This window comes from Sminthopsis crassicaudata, chromosome 4 (genome assembly GCF_048593235.1).
Source record: "Sminthopsis crassicaudata isolate SCR6 chromosome 4, ASM4859323v1, whole genome shotgun sequence".
Lineage (NCBI taxonomy): Eukaryota > Metazoa > Chordata > Mammalia > Dasyuromorphia > Dasyuridae > Sminthopsis > Sminthopsis crassicaudata.
The window spans coordinates 436,632,676-436,651,135 of NC_133620.1; the positions used below are offsets into that span (position 1 = coordinate 436,632,676).

At 33.4% G+C, this 18,460-nt stretch overlaps 1 protein-coding gene across 1 annotated transcript in view; it reads left to right on the forward strand.

Moving 5' to 3' along the window:
- The window catches only part of MAN1A2 (mannosidase alpha class 1A member 2), a 200,317-nt gene that overhangs the window by 86,572 nt on the left and 95,285 nt on the right, over window positions 1–18,460 (forward strand). The window contains exon 4 of the mRNA XM_074263218.1: window positions 3,870–3,988. Within this exon, the coding sequence (XP_074119319.1) occupies window positions 3,870–3,988 (119 nt within the window). The remainder of the gene's footprint in view (window positions 1–3,869; window positions 3,989–18,460) is intronic.

Sequence of the window (18,460 nt, forward strand, 5' to 3'; positions counted from 1 at the left end):
TGCTGAATACCAGGCCCATTGTAGACACTTCTGGGAGAATCACATAGCATATTAGGAGAGACAACTCTCTAAGAGACTCAGAAATTACAGAGAAAGTGCCAACCTATATTAGTATAGAGAATTTCCTCACATGATCCTACTAAAATTGGAGATATTTAGAAAATAGTGTTTAATTTTTTTTTTGGTGATTCATCATCTTACAGTGGCCTAGGTATGTTCTTTTTGAAACTTCCTTTTTTTGCACATTAAAGTCTCTTTGAATTTTATAGAGTTAAGAAGAACTTAAGTGATCATCTAGTTTAAGCACCCCTTTAATATACAATACCCAATTTGGCACATGGCCATTGAGCATATTTTTAATTATTTTCATCGATGGGGAGGTATTATTGAGTATAGGAAGGGTAACATTTTGGAGCTAAAATGTTTTCATCTCAGAAAATGGCTTAAAAGTAATTGTAGCTAATCAAACATTCTTTATTAATGGTATTCAAATTTACTAATCTGAACATTGGTTAAGAAAAATGTTTTTTTGTCTTACTATCAGTTATTTTTTATACCTCTTGTCTTTAGTCACAAAGAAGTAACCTTACAAGTTAATGAGACCATTTTATAGCTAGTATACAGACAGTAGATTAAAAATATTCAGCAGAAAGACTTTTGTTGGGTGAAGGGAGTAAGGCTGTTGGAGGTAAAATGACTTGTACACGTCTCACAGCTAGTTGTGTCAAGTGTTGAGGTTGGATTTGAACTCAGATCTTCCTAACTCTAGTGCTCTGCTTACGGGAGCACAAAGCTGCCCTTTAGAAAGACTTTGAAAATCAGAAGTGGATAATGTTGAATAATTGTGTGGCCTCCCTAAGTGACCAGTTTGAAGATAATTGCCCTTCTTTGGATATATATATATATGGATGAGTATGTTTGAATAAGTCCCATTTCTCTGTAGCAGGGTTCTTAATTTTTTTTTTTTTCTTTTTTTTTTTTTTTTTTTTTTTTCCTTTTTGGATGATAGATTCAATTAACAGTCTGGTAAAAGGTGTAAATGGACCCTTCTCAGAATATTTTTTAATTCATTAAAAAAAATACACAGGATCCCAGAGGAAGAAACCAATTATAATGAAATAGTTATAAAAATGTACTTAAAAAAAAAAAAGTTTATAGACCCTTATGTTAGTCAGTAAAATTTATTAAGGATCTAATATGGAATCCAACTTCACCAGGAATGTAATTGAAATTTGTATTTTCTGTAGCGAAATAGTAGAAAATAATACTCTTTTAATGTCTGTTGAAAGATGAAGTGAATATTAATTTTTAAATAAAATAAGCAAAAGAGATGAGTGTGAAAAAGAATATAGAAAAAGAATACTGCTGATCAGGGTCGTCTCTCATGTTCTGTATCCTTGAACTGTTCTGGAATTAGAGGGATTCTGTAATACATTTACTTCAAGAGGGTTTAGCTTCTCAGGTAGTCTTCATCTGATCTAAGTCTGTTTCCTGAGCAGTCCATTCCATAGTCGGACAATTCTGATTAATAGGAATCTTCCTTATAAATTTACATTGAGGATTTTTCTTATATTACACTACTTATATGGAAATATATTTTATATAATTGCATGTGTATAACATTAAATTGCCTGCCTTCACATTGAGTAGGGAGGGGAAGAAAGGAATGAATTTGGAATTTAAAATTTTTAAGAAATGTATATTGAAGTTGTTTTTACATGTGATTGAGAAAAGAAAACATTAAATTTAAACTGAAAATAATTTTATCCTTCTGCTTTTTTATCCTATTGGTTTTTATTTGTTATTTGAGACTAACAATAAATTTTTTTTAAAGTCTCATATAATTTCTCATATAGTTGGAGATAATTCTCATTGTTCCCTCCCACCACCAGGTCTCTTCTTCAGAAAAAAACATTTTCAGTTTCTTCAACTGTTCTACATATGGAAGAGTCTAAAAGTTCCTTCATTGCCCTAATCATGGCCATCTGAATGTATTGGAGCTTGTTGGGTACTAGGCCTAAAATGTTATATCCAGAATTGATAGTTCTGATACTCCACAGTCCTGATATCTTTGGACCTGAGCATAGCACAGTGGCACTAGCACCCCCTTTTGTTTTGTGTAGGCGCAGCGCCTCAGCTAATGCATTGGAGGATGGCATTAACTTTGTAACTGCCAAGCAGCACTGGTCTGTCTGTTCTGCTGTCTTGCTTGTCTGATTGTAGCCCCTGATTGCTGCTGACAACTGCTTCTCTTTGCTCAGGAAAGTAAAGACTTTTAAAAAATGGCCTCCTAGGAGCTGTCATTCCTCTGGGGTAGTTACCACATTTTCACTAGTTTTATTAATCCCCAAAGTCCTTCCCATTCCTCTTTTTATCAAGTTACAGTCAGTCAGTAGCACAGTTTACATCTACTGATCCAGGGCCCTCTCTTTGTTTATAGCAAAGTACTATTTATACATGGAGTAGAGAATCTGTGAAAACTTTTACTGAAAGGGGAGAATAATTTGGCTGACAATTCTGTGACTTTTTAGTTGGATAGGAAATTTAAAACTCCAGGAAATCTCTAACTTCACTTGAGTCCTGCTACATGCATCTGCATCCACTTAGTCCAACTTTAACCATTTCTTACCAGCCATAGTAACATTTCTAGCATGGGGTAGGCTGGTGCTAACTGTGTGTTTATATTATCAGCTCTGCTGTCTGTGAGGAAGAGTTAGGGATATGCTGTATCTGTTTAATCAAAATTAGTTTTGGTATTAAAAAATGATGTTAAATTAGGGAGACCTCTGCGGTTTTGCTTCTCATCCATAGTCTCCCAGTTCATTTTAAATGATATTAATCATTGGTTGTTTGCATGTTGCCTCCCCTATTAAAAGGTGAACTTACTGAGACCTGGAGTCTCAATGTTTTTATGTTTTTTTTGTATTCTCAGCATTTAGCACATTGTAAGGACTTAATATAAGTTAGTTGAATGAATGACAATTGTTAAATATTGAAGCAGAAATGTATTTTGAAAATATAACAATTGTTAATAGTACATTTAGTGACATTTTTCTTTGTTAATATTCAGTTGCTCATTAGATTTTTTTTTTTTTTAAATAAGTGGATTTTTTGAGGCATTAGGTAGGTTTTAGCTGGTAGAAAAAGGTCAGAGAAACATTAAGCATTCATTTAAACTTGGAGTGCCACCTACTGTTATGGCCACTGTAAAAGATTATTGGTTTACTTCTGATTATTTGATGTGGCTTATTAAATTTAATTGGCTTTTTAACAATTGAATCACTTTTCCACTGATTTAATCAGTTATTTGCTAAGTAATAAGCATTTACAGAGTGCTAGGCATTATGCTAGACTTAAAAGTGAAAATCTCAGGGAGCTTGCAGTCTAGTGAGTTGAGACATAATGTCCATATAAACATACATACAAAGTAGTAGATTTAAGATAATGTTTGAGAGAAAGTACTGGTAGCTGGGGAAGGGCCAGGAAAAGCTTCATTTGTAAGATGACACATTTTCATATGCGCTTTAACTTTTCATTTGACTTTTCATTTGGCTTTGACTCCAAGTCCATCTACTATTATGGCTTGTAAGAAAACCTTGATGTTATGTAGTAATTTGTTTATCATTAAATGTAATGGGAGAAAGTAACTTCTATTATAAGAACTTTACCTGAGTTATAATTTTCAGTGACACTGCCTTTTTATATCAGATTTTATTAAAGTGAAGCAGCACTTTTGTGTTAGTTGCCTAACCAAGGCATTTTGGACACAAGAGTTCAATCTTAATTTTTATACTATTTTCCCTTTTTTAAAAAAAATAAACTTTAATGAAAAGAATACTTAGTTTGAAATTCTATTTTCTTAACTCTAGGAAGTTCAAAAATGGGTGCTACTATAGTTGATGCTTTGGATACTCTTTATATCATGGGACTTCATGAAGAATTCAAAGAAGGACAAGAGTGGATTGACCACAATCTTGATTTTAGTGTGGTGAGTATAAAATAATGATTACTGATCTTTTAAAGCAACATTGAAAAACCCCACAGAATTATGTTTCATATAGTTTTACATAACATTATAGGAACTTAATGTGACAAGAGTGGAGGGACACTAGTCCCATAGCCAGAAAACCTGAATTTAAGCTTCGATCCTGACATTCAGTATGCATAGGGCCTTGTGATACTTGCTTAGTTTTACTGAGCCTTAATTTTCTCATTTGTGAAATGAGAGTAATGTTTGTTCTACCTATCTCACAGGATTGTTAAGAGAAAATATTTTTGTAAATTATCAAGTTTTTCATATGTATGAGTTATTATGTCAACTGCTAATGAATACTAGAAATAAGCCTTTTTTCCCTTCTATTAAAATTTAACCTTGATTCCGAAATGTTATTTATTTAATTTTTTAAAAAGTATATTTTTAATTCATATGCTCTTTCTGTCTTTTTTCTAATAAGTCTTACTACTCTTATTACCTATTTATTTTTAGCTTGAACTACTGAACTAATTTTTGAATGTTTTTGTGTGTAAATAGAGCAAACCCTTTTTTTCTCTTGTGAAAATGAAGGCCATTTTTACAGTATGATATACGCTATTAACTATTAGTCTTCCCAGTAATTGTAATAAAAAAAAGAAAGGCATAGTTGTGTGAGAGTGTTGTAGGAGCTAACTTAGCCCATTTATTTATTTATTTATTTTTTCATTCATTCATCTATCTATCTAGTCAATAAATGGGGATGTATGTTGGTCAGTTGGGTGTGAAAAAGGAGTGTTAACCAAAGCAAGAAAAGCTATGTATTTTTCCAATGAGTTGATGTGACTGTGGCTAGCCAGATATATCAAAGGCATTTCTGGAAGTTGAGGAGCAGAATAAGTGAGAATCCTCCCAGCCTTTCTTTAATGAATTATCCCTTTTTCCACTCTACTAACTGATAAAATTTAAATAATAATTATACTATTTTTTTTTTTTTTAATTTAACTCTTGCCACATGAGTTCAGCTCTTACAACTTAATAGAAATGGTTTACTTGAAAGTTACCAAGGTCCTCTAGCTTGCAAAATCAGTTGTCCTTTTTCAGTGAGCATCTTTCTTCATATCTCTGAAATATTTGACATTAAGACCCAACCCCTTTTTCTTAATAATGTTTTTTTTTTTGAGATTGTTTGAATCTTTATTCTTTTTTTTTTTTTTTTTTTTTTTTAATTTTATAGCTTTTTATTTGCAAGATATATGCATGGGTAATTTTTCAGCACTGACAATTGCAAAACCTTTTGTTCCAATTTTTCCCCTCTTTCCCCCCCAATACCATCCCCAGATGGCAGGTAGACCAATACATGTTAAATATGTTGTTAAAAACAGTATATGTATACATATCCATAGATTATTTTGCTGCACAAGAAGAATTGGACTTTGAAATAGTGTACAATTAACTTGTGAAGGAAATAAAAAATGCAGGTGGACAAAAATAGAGGGATTAGGAATTCTATGTAGTGGTTCACACTCATTTTCTAGAGTTCTTTTGCTGGGTGTAGTTGGTTCAATTAATTACTGCTCTATTGGAACTGATTTGGTTCATCTCATTGTTGAAAATGGCTGCATCCATCAGAATTGATCATCATATAGTATTGTTGTTGAAGTGTATAATGGTCTCCTGGTCCTTAGCACCAGTCATGTAGGTCACTCCAGGCCTTTCTGAAATCATCCTGTTGGTCATTTCTTACAGAACAATAATAATCCATAATATTCATATACCACAATTTATTCAGCCATTCTCCAACTGATGGACATCCACTCAGTTTCCAGTTTCTGGCCAATATAAAGAGGGCTACCACAAACATTCTTATACATACAGGTCCCTTTCCCTTCTTTAAGATTTCTTTGGGATATAAGCCCAGTAGTAACACTGCTGGTTATGCACACTTTGATAACTTTTTGAGCATAGTTCCAAATTGCTCTCCAGAATGGCTGGATGTATTCACAATTCCACTAACAATGTATCAGTGTCCCAGTTTTCTCACATCCCCTCCAACATTCCGCATTATCTTTCCCTGTCATTCTAGCCAATTTGACAGGTGTGTAGTGGTATCTCAGAGTTGTCTTAATTTGTATTTCTCTGATTAATAATGACTTGGAGCATCTTTTCATATGGCTAGAAATGGTTTCAATTTCTTCATCTGAGAATTGCCTGTTCATATCCTTTGACTACTTGTCAATTGGAGAATGGCTTGATTTCTTATAAATTAAAGTAAATTCTCTATATCTTTGGGAATGAGGCCCTTATCAGAACCTTTGAATATAAAAATGTTTTCCCAGTTTATTGCTTCCCTTATAATCTTGTCTGCATTAGTTTTGTTTGTACAAAAACTTTTCAACTTGATATAATCAAAATTTTCTATTTTGTGATCAGTAATGATCTCTAGTTCTTCTTTGGTCATAAATTCCTTCCTCCTCCACAGGTCTGAAAGGCAAACTAACCTATGTTCCTCTAATTTATTTATAATCTCATTCTTTATGCCTAGGTCATGAACCCATTTTGACCTTATCTTGGTGTATGGTGTTAACTGTGGGTCAATGCCTAGTTTCTGCCATACTAATTTCTAATTTTCCCAGTAGTTTTTGTCAAATAGTGAATTCTTGTCCCAAAAGCTGGGGTCTTTGGGTTTGTCAAACACTAGATTGCTATAGTTATTGACTATTTTGTCCTGTGAACCTAACCCATTCCATTGATCAACTAGTCTATTTCTTAGCCAATACCAAATGGTTTTGTTTACTGCTGCTTTATAAAATAGTTTTAGATCAAATACTGTTAGGCCACCTTCATTTTTTTTTTTTTTTTTTTTTTTTTCCATTAGTTCCCTTGAAATTCTTGACCTTTTGTTCTTCCATATGAACTTTGTTGTTATTTTTTCTAGGTCATTAGTTTTTTGGGAATCTGATTGGTATAACACTAAATAAATAGATTAGTTTAGATAGTATTGTCATTTTTATTATATTTGCTCACCCTATCCAAGAGCATTTAATATTTTTCCAGTTGGTTAGATCTGACTTTATTTGTAGTTTTGCTCATATAGTTCCTGACTTTCCCTTGGCAGATAGATTCCCAAATATTTTATACTATTGGTAGTTACTTTAAGTGGTATTTCTCTTTGTAACTCTAACTGTTGGATTTTATTAGTGATATATGAGAATGCTGATGACTTATGTGGGTTTATTTTGTATCCTGCAACTTTGCTAAAGGTGTGAACTATTTCTAATAGCTTTTTAGTAGAATCTCTGGAGTTCTCTTAAGTATACCTTTATATCATCAGCAAAAAGTGATAATTTGGTTTCCTCATTATCTACCCTAATTCCTTTAATATCTTTCTCAACTCTTATTGCCTAAGCTAGTGTTTGTAATACAATATTGAATAGTAATGGTGATAGTGGGCAACCTTGTTTCACTCCGATATTATTGGGAATGTTTCTAGTTTATCCCAATTACATATGATGCTTACTGATGGTTTTAAATAGATGCTACTGATTATTTTAAAGAAAAGTCCATTTATTCCTATACTTTTTATTAAGAATGAATGTTAGATTTTATCAAATGCTTTTTCTGAATTTGGTTATTGATATGATCAATTATACTAACAGTTTTCCTATATTGAACCAGTCCTGTATTTCTGGTATAAATCCTACTTGGTCATAGTGTATTATCCTGGGAATGATTTTCTGTAGTCTTTTTGCTAATATTTTATTTAAGATTTTTGCATCAACAATCATTAGATAGATTGGTCTCTAATTTTCTTTCTCAGTTTTCAACCTACTTGGTTTAGGTATCAGTACCATATCTGTGTCATAAAAGGAATTTGGTAGAACTCCTTTATTCCATGTTTTTTCAAATAGTTTATGTAGCATTGGGGTTAATTGCTCTTTAAATATTTGGTAGAATTCACATGTAAATTCATCTGGTCCTGGGGATTTTTTCTTAGGGAATTGATTCTGTTAATCTGGGAAGGCTATATTTTTGGAGGTAGTCATCCATTTCACTTAGGTTATCAAATTTATTGTGTAGCCAAACAAAGTCTTAATGAAGTTTTAAGCTATTAAAGTTCTACAATGAAAGAATAAACTTTATAAAGCAGTTGAAGAATATTAATAGTTCTTGTGATTGGGTAGCTAACATTTGCAAATACTTTAAGATTTGCAAAGTGCTTTATATGTGTCATCTCTTTTGATCCTCAATATGAAATTTGCAAAGTGGGTCCTATTATTTTCTCCATTTTATAGAAAAAAACTGAGGCAGAAAGTTGTGACATAATCACATGAGAAAGACCTGAAGTTGATCCTGAGTCTAATATTTTGTGCTCCATAGCTCCAGCTGCCTCTAATAAAAACCTTTATATAATATGGTGGCCTCCCAAAATGAATATTCTGTTATTTGGTCAAAGCATGTGGTTTCATTAATGTAGATAACCTCTGGATAAAGAAATTTTTTTGTATTCATTCAGGCAGTCAGCTTTTCTATGGATTAGAGTATCTAAAAGTTAGTTATTTACTCAGTACTTTTTGAATTATTGATCAGCTCTCCATTCACCCTTCTGAATCTTAGGTAAGGTTATATTAAAAGAAATAGTCTTATGCAGAAGTTCTTAACATTTTTTGTGTCATTGGACCCTTTGGCAGTGTAGTAAAGCCTGTGAACCACTTCACAAAACAGTGCTTTTTAAATACATAAAATAAAATACATAGGATTACAAAGGATAGCAATTATTTTGAAATAGAATTACCAAAACATATTTATTTTAAAGTTTATAGACCTTAGGCTAAGAACTCCTGCTTCAAAACAAGACTTGGTTATAATCTGATGTGATCAGATCATGTCTTAGAGTATTTCCAGAGTATATCCAGTATATCCAGAGTATTTTTAGGATGGATGTTGACAAACTGTAACACATTCAAAGGAGGATGACTAGAGAATGGTTGAGAGAGTGAAATCCCAAAGAGCTACAGTTAATAAAACTAGAATGACTATTATAGTCCAGCAGGGAGAATTGGTTGGTTGCTTGCGACAGTTATTGATTTCAAATATTTTGAAAGATTTTCTTCGTTTTATTATGCTTGGGTACATGGCTCAAAGGTTAGATGTTATAGATACTTTTAAAATTTGAATCACACAACTTACCAAGCATTTTTATATTAGTGTCCAATGCTCTGTGGTCATGGAAAAATTAACATTTATGAGATTGGTGATAAACAAAAACAAAAAAAGGATTGTAATTGGAGAAGAGAAAAGGAGAGATAAAATGGCATAATTTACAATACATGAGGAGGCACAATCAGTAGAGGGAAAGAAGGGAAAGGAATGAACATTGTTTGAATCTTAATATCATTGAATTTGTCTTAAAGAGGGAATAATAACACCCACATCTCCTTGGGTATAGAAATATCCCATACCAAGATAAGATTGAAATGGATTCATGATTTATACATAAAGGGTGATACTATAAGCAAACTAGGAGACCAAGGGATAGTTTTTGAGTCTAATCTTTGGAGAAGGGAGGAATTTATGACCAAACCAAAAACTAGAGAATATTATGAATTGCAAAATTAATAATTTTGATTACATTAAATTTAAAAGGTTTGCACACACCAAATCAATGTAGCCAATATTTGAAGGGAAACTGAAAGATGGTAAATAATTTTTATAGCCATTGTTTCTGAAAAAGATCCCATTTCTAAAATATATAGAAAACAGAGTTAAATTTATAAGAATACAAATCATTCCTTAGTTGTGATAATCATAAAAGTATATGAATAATTTTCAAATGAAGGAATTAAAGCCATCTATAGTGATCTGAAAAAATGCTAGGAATCATTTTTGATTGAAATGCAAATTAAAACAACTCTGAGGTACCACCTCATACCTATTAGATTGGCTAAGATGATAGGAAAGATGATAAATGTTGAGAGGATGAAGAAAAACTGGAACACCAGTGTTGGTGGTAGTGTTGTGAACTGTTCTAGCCATTTTGTAGAGCAGTTTGGAACAATGCTCAAAGGGCTATCAAACTGTGCATCCCTTTTGATCCAGCACTGCCACTATTGAGTTTGTGTCCCCAAAGATCATAAAAGAAGGAAAAGAGCCCATTTATGGAAAAATGTTTATAACCGTTTTTTTTTTTTTTTTTTTTTTTTTTTTTTTTTGTGGTTGTGAGGAAGTGAAAATTGAGGGAATGCCCATAGCTTGGACTTGGCTGAATAAATTACGATATATGAATGTAATGGAATGATAATTGTTCTATCAGAAATGGTGAGTAAGTTGATTTTAGAGAAATCTGCAAAGACTTATATGAGCCAGTGCTAAGTGAAGTGAGCAGAACCAGGAAAGCATTGTATATAACAGTCGCAAGATTATGTGATTATCCATAGAATAAATTAATTGGGATAGAAATTAGAACTAGAGATATTGATTAGAAATATATTTAAGTAGTTCAAGTGTGAAGTCATGGGAGTGATCTAGGATGGTACCAATAGGAAGCAATAGAAGGGGAAGAACATTTATGAGATGTGATGAAGGAAACCTCAAGGTATTTGATAACTATTAAATATTGGTGATAAGGGAAAAAAGTCAAAAGATAGGATTTTGGCCTCTCTGCTAAATTGTATTCTTTAGTAATTCATCATAAATTCCATGAGGATAGACAATTATTTTATATTCCCAACAATGGTGATGACCAAGATGAATTTTATTTAGGAGATCATGAAAATTTCTGATAATATAAGGAGGATTTCCCTTCTCTGTTGGTTGTGGAAATGCCCTTGCCAATCAAGTAACCACTGAGATAATGAAGCAATAATACATAGCAAATGAATGCAAAAGGTTTTTTTTTTTTAAACAAATATAAAACTTTTATTGAGAAGATAAAAGGAAGGGAATGAACAACCTGCTAAGTTCTAGCCAAATATGCTTTTTGTTATGAGAATACTGTATCAGAGACAGTTAAGCACCACTTGAAAGTCAACTCCTTCCTTTTTCTTTTTTTTTTTTTTTAATTTTTTTTATTCATTTTTCCAAATTATCCCCTCCCTCCCTCCACTCCCTCCCCCCGATGGCAGGTAATCCCATACATTTTACATGTGTTACAATATAACCTAGATACAATATATGTGTGTAAATACCATTTTCTTGTTGCACATTAAGTATTGGATTCCGAAGGTGTAAGTAACCTGGGTACATAGACAGAAGTGCTAACAATTTACATTCGCTTCCCAGTGTTCCTTCTCTGGGTGTAGTTGTTTCTGTCCATCATTGATAAACTGGAAGTGAGTTGGATCTTCTTTATGTTGAAGATATCCACTTCCATCAGAATACATCTTCATACAGCATTGAAGTGTACAGCAATCTTCTGGTTCTGCTCATTTCACTCAGCATCAGTTGATGTAAGTCTCTCCAAGCCTCTCTGTATTCCTCCTGCTGGTCATTTCTTGCTGAACAATAATATTCCATAACCTTCATATACCACAATTTACCCAACCATTCTCCAATTGATGGACATCCATTCAACTTCCAGTTTCTAGCTACAACAAAAAGAGCTGCCACAAACATTTTGGCACATACGGGTCCCTTTCCACTCTTTAGTATTTCTTTGGGATATAAGCCCAATAGCAGCAATGCTGGATCAAAGGGTATGCACAGTTTGATAACTTTTTGGGCATAGTTCCAGATTGCTCTCCAGAATGGTTGGATTTTTTCACAACTCCACCAACAATGCATCAGTGTCCCAGTTTTCCCACATCCCCTCCAACATTCATCATTATTTGTTCCTGTCATCTTAGCCAATCTGACAGGTGTGTAGTGGTATCTCAGAGTTGTCTTAATTTGCATTTCTCTGATCAGTAGTGATTTGGAACACTCTTTCATATGAGTGGAAATAGTTTCAATTTCATCATCTGAGAATTGTCTGTTCATATCCCTTGACCATTTATCAATTGGAGAATGCAAAAGTTTTGAGGAGCTAATTTGAATATTTGAACATGAGAACTGATAGTTTTTCATCAATATAATCATTTAGACATTCAGAAAAACTTAATTGTTGATTCCAAAGCACAGTTAAAAGCTTTGGTTCTGTATTCCATTTTTTAATATTAAAATTTATTTTTTTCTTACAATTTTTAATAAAGCTTTCAAATGTTTGAGTAACTCTTATATTAAAATAATTAAACTTTTACAAAGTGCTTACAGATGTTATGGACCAGAATTTGAGACAAGGTAATGGTCATACCTTAAAGGAGTTCGATCATTGGTCCACACATTAGACTTCACACCACACATTAGATTCACACCTTTAAGAGAGCATACTTTTAAGGAGCTCTTTCCACAAGCCCAAGGATTACCCACAAGCCTATTCTCTGGGAGGATATAAAAAGCTAGGATTCAGAGTCAGGATTAAGTCAAGGGGAGAACTTCAAGTAAAAGCTTGAGGAGATTCAGAGAGCGAGGATTTCGGTGGGGAGATTCACAAGTCTAAAGGAAAAGCCTGCTTATGGACTTCTAGGAGATTCATAACACAGAAGCCCACAATCCCACTCTTGGAGGAGGAGTCTGATTCATTCCCATGTCAACCTAGTGCTGACTGGAGATATTGGGGAAGAGGAGAGGCTGGAGACACTCCGACGAGAGCTCTTGGGAACCAAGAAGAGAGATAGGCCTCTATTAAAGCTAGTTGGGCCACAGAAAAAGATTCAGGATTTTGAAGGACACAATAGAGCATCAGGACTTTAACTCCTGGCTGCATTTTGGGATTATTGAACTGAATTGAAACTAAGGCTGCTTCCAGAAGCTCTCCAAGAAACCTCCTCCCAGAGAACTATTACAATTTAGAGAAACAGAACATCATAATCATGTGGTACATTATGTTCAGCCATTCCCTAATTGATTTTTTTCCTTTAATTTCCAATTCTTTGACCCTAGAAAAGAACTGCTATAAATATTTTTGTTCATAGAGGCCCTTTTCCTTTTTGTTTTTACTTTTCTATTTGAGTACAGATCTAGTAGTAAAAGAATATGCATGCTTTTATATAGGCTTTTGAACATAGTTCCAAATTGCTCTATTGAATGGTTGAATCAGTTCACAATTCCACCAACAGTGTATTAATGTTTCATTTTTCCTACATCCCTTCCAACATTTCCCATTTTCCTTACCTCTGTTAGTCACACTCTATAGGTATGAGATACCTCAGTTTTAATTTGCATTTCTCCACTCTGTGGTGTGAGTTGTATCATTTTTTTCATATGGCTATAGATAGCTATGATTACTACTTTATCTGAAAACTTTATATCTTTTCATCATTTGTCAATTGGGGAATGGTTCTCTGTAGACCTTTATTAGAGGAACTTGCTTCACAATTTTTTTTTTTATTTTTATTTTTTACAGTTAGTTTTGGCTATTGGCTATTTTTTACAGTTACTATTGGCTATTTACCTCCATTCTTCTGCCCCCTCCCTCCACTTTATTCTGTTCTTTCTCTCCTTTCAACCTGTTCCTCCTCAAAAGTGTTTTGCTTCTGACTCTGCCTATCCCCAGTCTGCATTCCTTTATATCATTTCTATACCCATTTGAATGCATGTTATTCTCTCTTTGAGCCACTTCTGAGAAAAGTAAAGTTCTCCTCCTCAATTTCCTCTTCATTATAAAAACTTTTTCTTATCTCTTTTATGTTAAGATAATTCAGCTCATTTTGTATCTTCTTTTCCCTTTCTTCCAATACATTCTTCTCTCACCCTTTTTTATTTTTAAATATCACCCCTTTGCATTCAGTTCACACCTGGGATACCTCATCCCTTCCCTTTTCCCCTGCCCCCTCCTCTCATAATGACAAAGTTCTAATGAATTATAGGTAGAATTAAATAAACAGTTTAACCTTAAGTCCCCTGAAATTTTCCTTTTCTCTTGTCCTTTTTAATCCTTCTTTTCAGTCTTAATTTTGAAAGTCAAATTTTCTATTCATCTCTGGTCTTTCCATCAAGAATGCGTAAATGTCCTGGGTAGGTGATTTTTAGTTATAATCCTAACTCTCTATTGCCCTCCAAATATCATTCTAAACTCTCTGAATTTTTAATGAAGAAACTTCTATATCTTGTGTTGTCCTGGCTGTAACTCTTTGATATTTGAATTGTTTCTTTCTGGCTGTTTGCATATTTTCTCCTTCACTTGATAATTCTGGAATTTGGCTATAATATTCCTGGGAGTTAGCATTTTGGGATCTCTCTCAGGAAGTAATTTGTGAATTCTTTCAGTTTGTTTAACCCTCTGATTCTAGAATATAAGATAATTGCTTGAAAGATGTCTAGGGTTTCAGATAGTCCAGTAGTTTTAAAATTATCTCTCTTTGATCTGTTTGTCTTCTCTTTTTTCCATTCTTTTGGATTTACTTTATATTTTTCTTGGTTTCTCATAAAGTCATTGATTTCTATTTGCTCAGTTAGAATTTTTAAGTAATATTTTCTTAAGCAAGCTTTTATACCTCCTTTTCCATTTGTACAATTCTACTTTTTCCCTCATTGAATTTTTGTACCTTTTTTTTTTGTTTGTTTGTTTGTTTGTTTGTTTGATTGTTTTTTTGGCCCAATTCTACTTTTTAAGGAATTATGCTCTTCATTGGCTTTTTGTATCTCTTTTGGCATTTGGCCTGGTGTACCTTTTTCTTCAGGATTTTTTTTTTTGTGTGTGTGTTTGTGTGTCTTTTTGGTTTTTCATGATTTTCTTGCATCACCACTCTCATTTCTCTTCCAAAATTTTTGCTCTTCCATAGCCTGAGACTTTTTTTTTTTTTTTTTTTAAGCCTTTGGATGTAGGAGTTTTGACTTAGTTATCTTCTGAGTGTGTGCTTTGATCTGTCTTATCATCACAGTAACTTTCTGTGGTCAGAATTCTCCCCCTCCCCCCCATTTGCTTATTTTCCCAGAATGCATTTTTTGTTTTGTTTTTTTGTTTTACTCTGTTATATTTGGGCTCTCTTTCCAGAGTGGAGGGTACATTGTCTCAAACTTAAGGAGTTTTGTGCAGCAGTTTTCAGAGATCCTTCTAGGGATCTGTAAGTTTTCCATTGTTTTAAGGTGGTATGAGTGACTACAAATGATTGACCTTTTATTGCATTGTGACTGCGGGTTCTGGTGTGTCACCCCCAACTGTGAGCCAGATCTGAGGATGGGCTCAGTGCTAGTAAAGAGACTCCTCTTAATCTGGATGGCTTCAGCCCCTCACCGCCTGTGCCAAGAACTCTAGAAGCAGCTGTTGCTGCTGCTTATCCAGTGGCTCTCAAGGCCTGCTCCTGGTTCTCTGGGGTTGGGGCTGGGTCTGTGTTGGGCTGTGTTACACTCTCACTCCGGTGGGACAGACTTTTCATGCTTAGTTTCTTAAGTTGTTTGGTCTAGAAAATTATTCACCCTTTCCTTTTGTGGGTTTTGCTGCTCCAGGAATTGTTTTATGGTATTATTTAAAGATGTTCAAAGGATTTGGTATAGAGCTCAGATAAAATGGCTGCCTTTTCTCCACAAGAACATTTGCCTCTTTACAGATTTTACTATTACTTGTTCTTCCTCTTGAGGCATAAACAGAACAAATCCAATCTTTCTTTCACATATTCTCATCTGTTTATTTGATAACTGTTCTATCTGTGCCTTTATCCATTTCTTTGCTAAAAATAGGGCCAAGTAACACAAATTCCTGGGATATTGCACTGAAGATCTTGTACCCATTTGGTACTTTTAGCCATTGCTTTTTGGGGTCAACCATGTTATTAGCCACTTCTTGCAATTTATTATATAGCTATTTACACCATATCTATCTATATTCATTATGAGAATAATGTGGAATATTTTACCAAAAGCCTTGCTGAAATCTAGGTAAACTCTGGCTGCAGAACATCTCTGATCTAGTAATTTATAACTCATTCATAGAAAAAAATAAAATTAATTAGGGTTGACTTATTCTTTCTTGATGAAGTGTCATACTGGCTAAGTATAATTACATCTTCCTTCTAGATTGTTGCCAATCCTTTCTTTAATAAATTCTTCTAGAATGTTTCTGGGACTAGAAGTCAAGCTCATTTGCTAATAAAATTATTTTCTGTTTTCGGAAATCACGACATCGCCCATCTTCAATTTTATTCAGTTAAGTTGGTAAATGAGTTAGCTATGCATCCACGTTGATGGATTTTAGTCCATAGGAATCAGATCCAGTGTAGAATTTCCCCTTGTTGGATTCTCAAGTTGGATTCTCTACTTTTTGAAGTATGAAATCATCACTAAGGGAATCCAAAAAGTTCTTGCAGTTTTTTGACAGTTATATGCAGTTTGTGACAAAACTTCAAGCAGATATGTAGATATCCGAACTCTTTTGTCATTAATGTAATTATGTCTCTATGCTAGTTTTATGATCTTTTTCTCAAATACCTTTTGTACTTCCTTTTTTTTTGTCTGGATATTCTTTAGTATGTGCCAATGTTAAAATTATGCATACTTCTCCTTCCATTGACTTTCATTGTAATGCTCCTTGCTTTCTGTCTCTGGATTTCCTTATGGAAATATACATTCTTATTTCAAATTCCTATTAACTATTTTGCAGATGCAGCTAGGTAGCATAGTTGATAAGAGTACTGGAACTGAAGTCAAATGCAGCCTCAGACATGTTATCCGCATGACCCTGGGCATGTCATTTAATCATCTATAAAATGGAGTTAAAAATAGAACCCACTTTATGGAGTTGTTGTGAGGATCAAATGAGATAATATATATATTTTCCCAATAGTATTTTATTTTTCCAAATACATGCAAAGATAGTTTTCAACATTCATCTTTGCAAAATCTTGTGTTTCAATTTTTTTTCTTTCCTCCCCCCTTCCCCAAGATAGCAAGCAATTCAGTATAAAGTTAAACATGTAGAATTTTTCTAAACATATTTCTATATTCATCATGCTATTCAAGAAAAATCAGATCAAAGGAAAAATAGAAATGAGGGGGAAAAAAACTAAACCAACAATAACAACAAAGACTTGAAAATACTATGCTTTGATCCATATTCCTTCTCCAGAATTCTCTCTCTGGATGTAGATGGCTCTTTCCATCACAAATCTATTGGAACTGCTTTGAATCATCACATTGATTCAAGTTCATCATAGTTGCTCATCACATAATCTTGTTGTTACCGTGTACAATGATCTCCTGTTTCTGCTCACTTCTCTGAGCATCAGTTCATATAAGTCTCTCTAGGCCTTTCTGAAATCATTCTGCTCATCATTTCTTATAGAACAATAGTACTCCATTACATTCATATACCATAATTTATTCAGCCATTCACTTGTTGGGCAACTACTCTATTTCCAGTTCCTTCTTCCTACAAAAAGGACTGCTACAAACATTTTTGCACGTGTGGGTTTTTTTCCTTCTTTTATGATAAGATATTTGTTAAAAATAAATAAATAAACACAGTGCCTGACATAGAAATACTATATAAATGTTTGTTGTCACCACCACTATCATCAGTTGCTTTAAATAAATTATACCTATCCAGAACCATGGTTCATTCATAAGTTTCATCATACTAAAATTCTCTCGTGAGGCCAAAATTGGCTCTTTTGTGCCCCTTGTTTGTTGGTTAAATTTTGTGAATCATTGTGCAAAATGTTGAGGTCATGGGTTTCTTGTTTCCTACAAATTTTCACCTGTCTCCATTGTTTTCCTTCTTCCTTCATTTTAGCTACTTTCTATGCTGTTTAGATGGAGAAGGAAGTTTTCTTATTTCTTATACTTTTTCACTTAATGTTTTTAAAGTAGATTTGCATGACATCTAACATTCCTGCTAGCCTTCTTTTAAGTAGACTTTATCTCTGATTGGAGGTCTCTGTATTGTATACTACTGTTCTCTTATCACATACCATCTTCATTCTTCAACAGTAAAGAAAACCAAACTTGTCCCTATGATCTTCATTTTCTTACCCAAACTTGTGATCTTTGGAAGTGGCATTATCGTTTTTCTTCATGTGAACCACCAAAATTTATTTTGTTTGTTTTGGGTCTTGGGAAGGAATAATATTCTTTAATGCTTTATATTTATTAATTGTAGAGTAAAACCATAAAAGCAACAATTTTTACACTAATTTTTGTTGTGGCTGAGAATCATGTAAATTTTTACATCAGAGCAGGGTCCTGTTTGAAGATGCTACTCTGAAGAATGTCAGTAAGAATTTACTTACAAGTAAGTAAATATATAGAGTTCAGATTGAAAGTTAAGGTTGAAAAGACTTCACAGCTAAATACATTGTCAATATCTCAAAAGTAGTTCTTAAAAAACGTGTGTGAACTCTTTTATCTTCTTTTTTGTGAACCAAGTAATCTTAATTATTCCATGTTTGCTATCTTATTATATACCACAGCAAATGGGTGTTACTGTAGGAGCACATGGAGGGATTTTGGTAAAGAAAG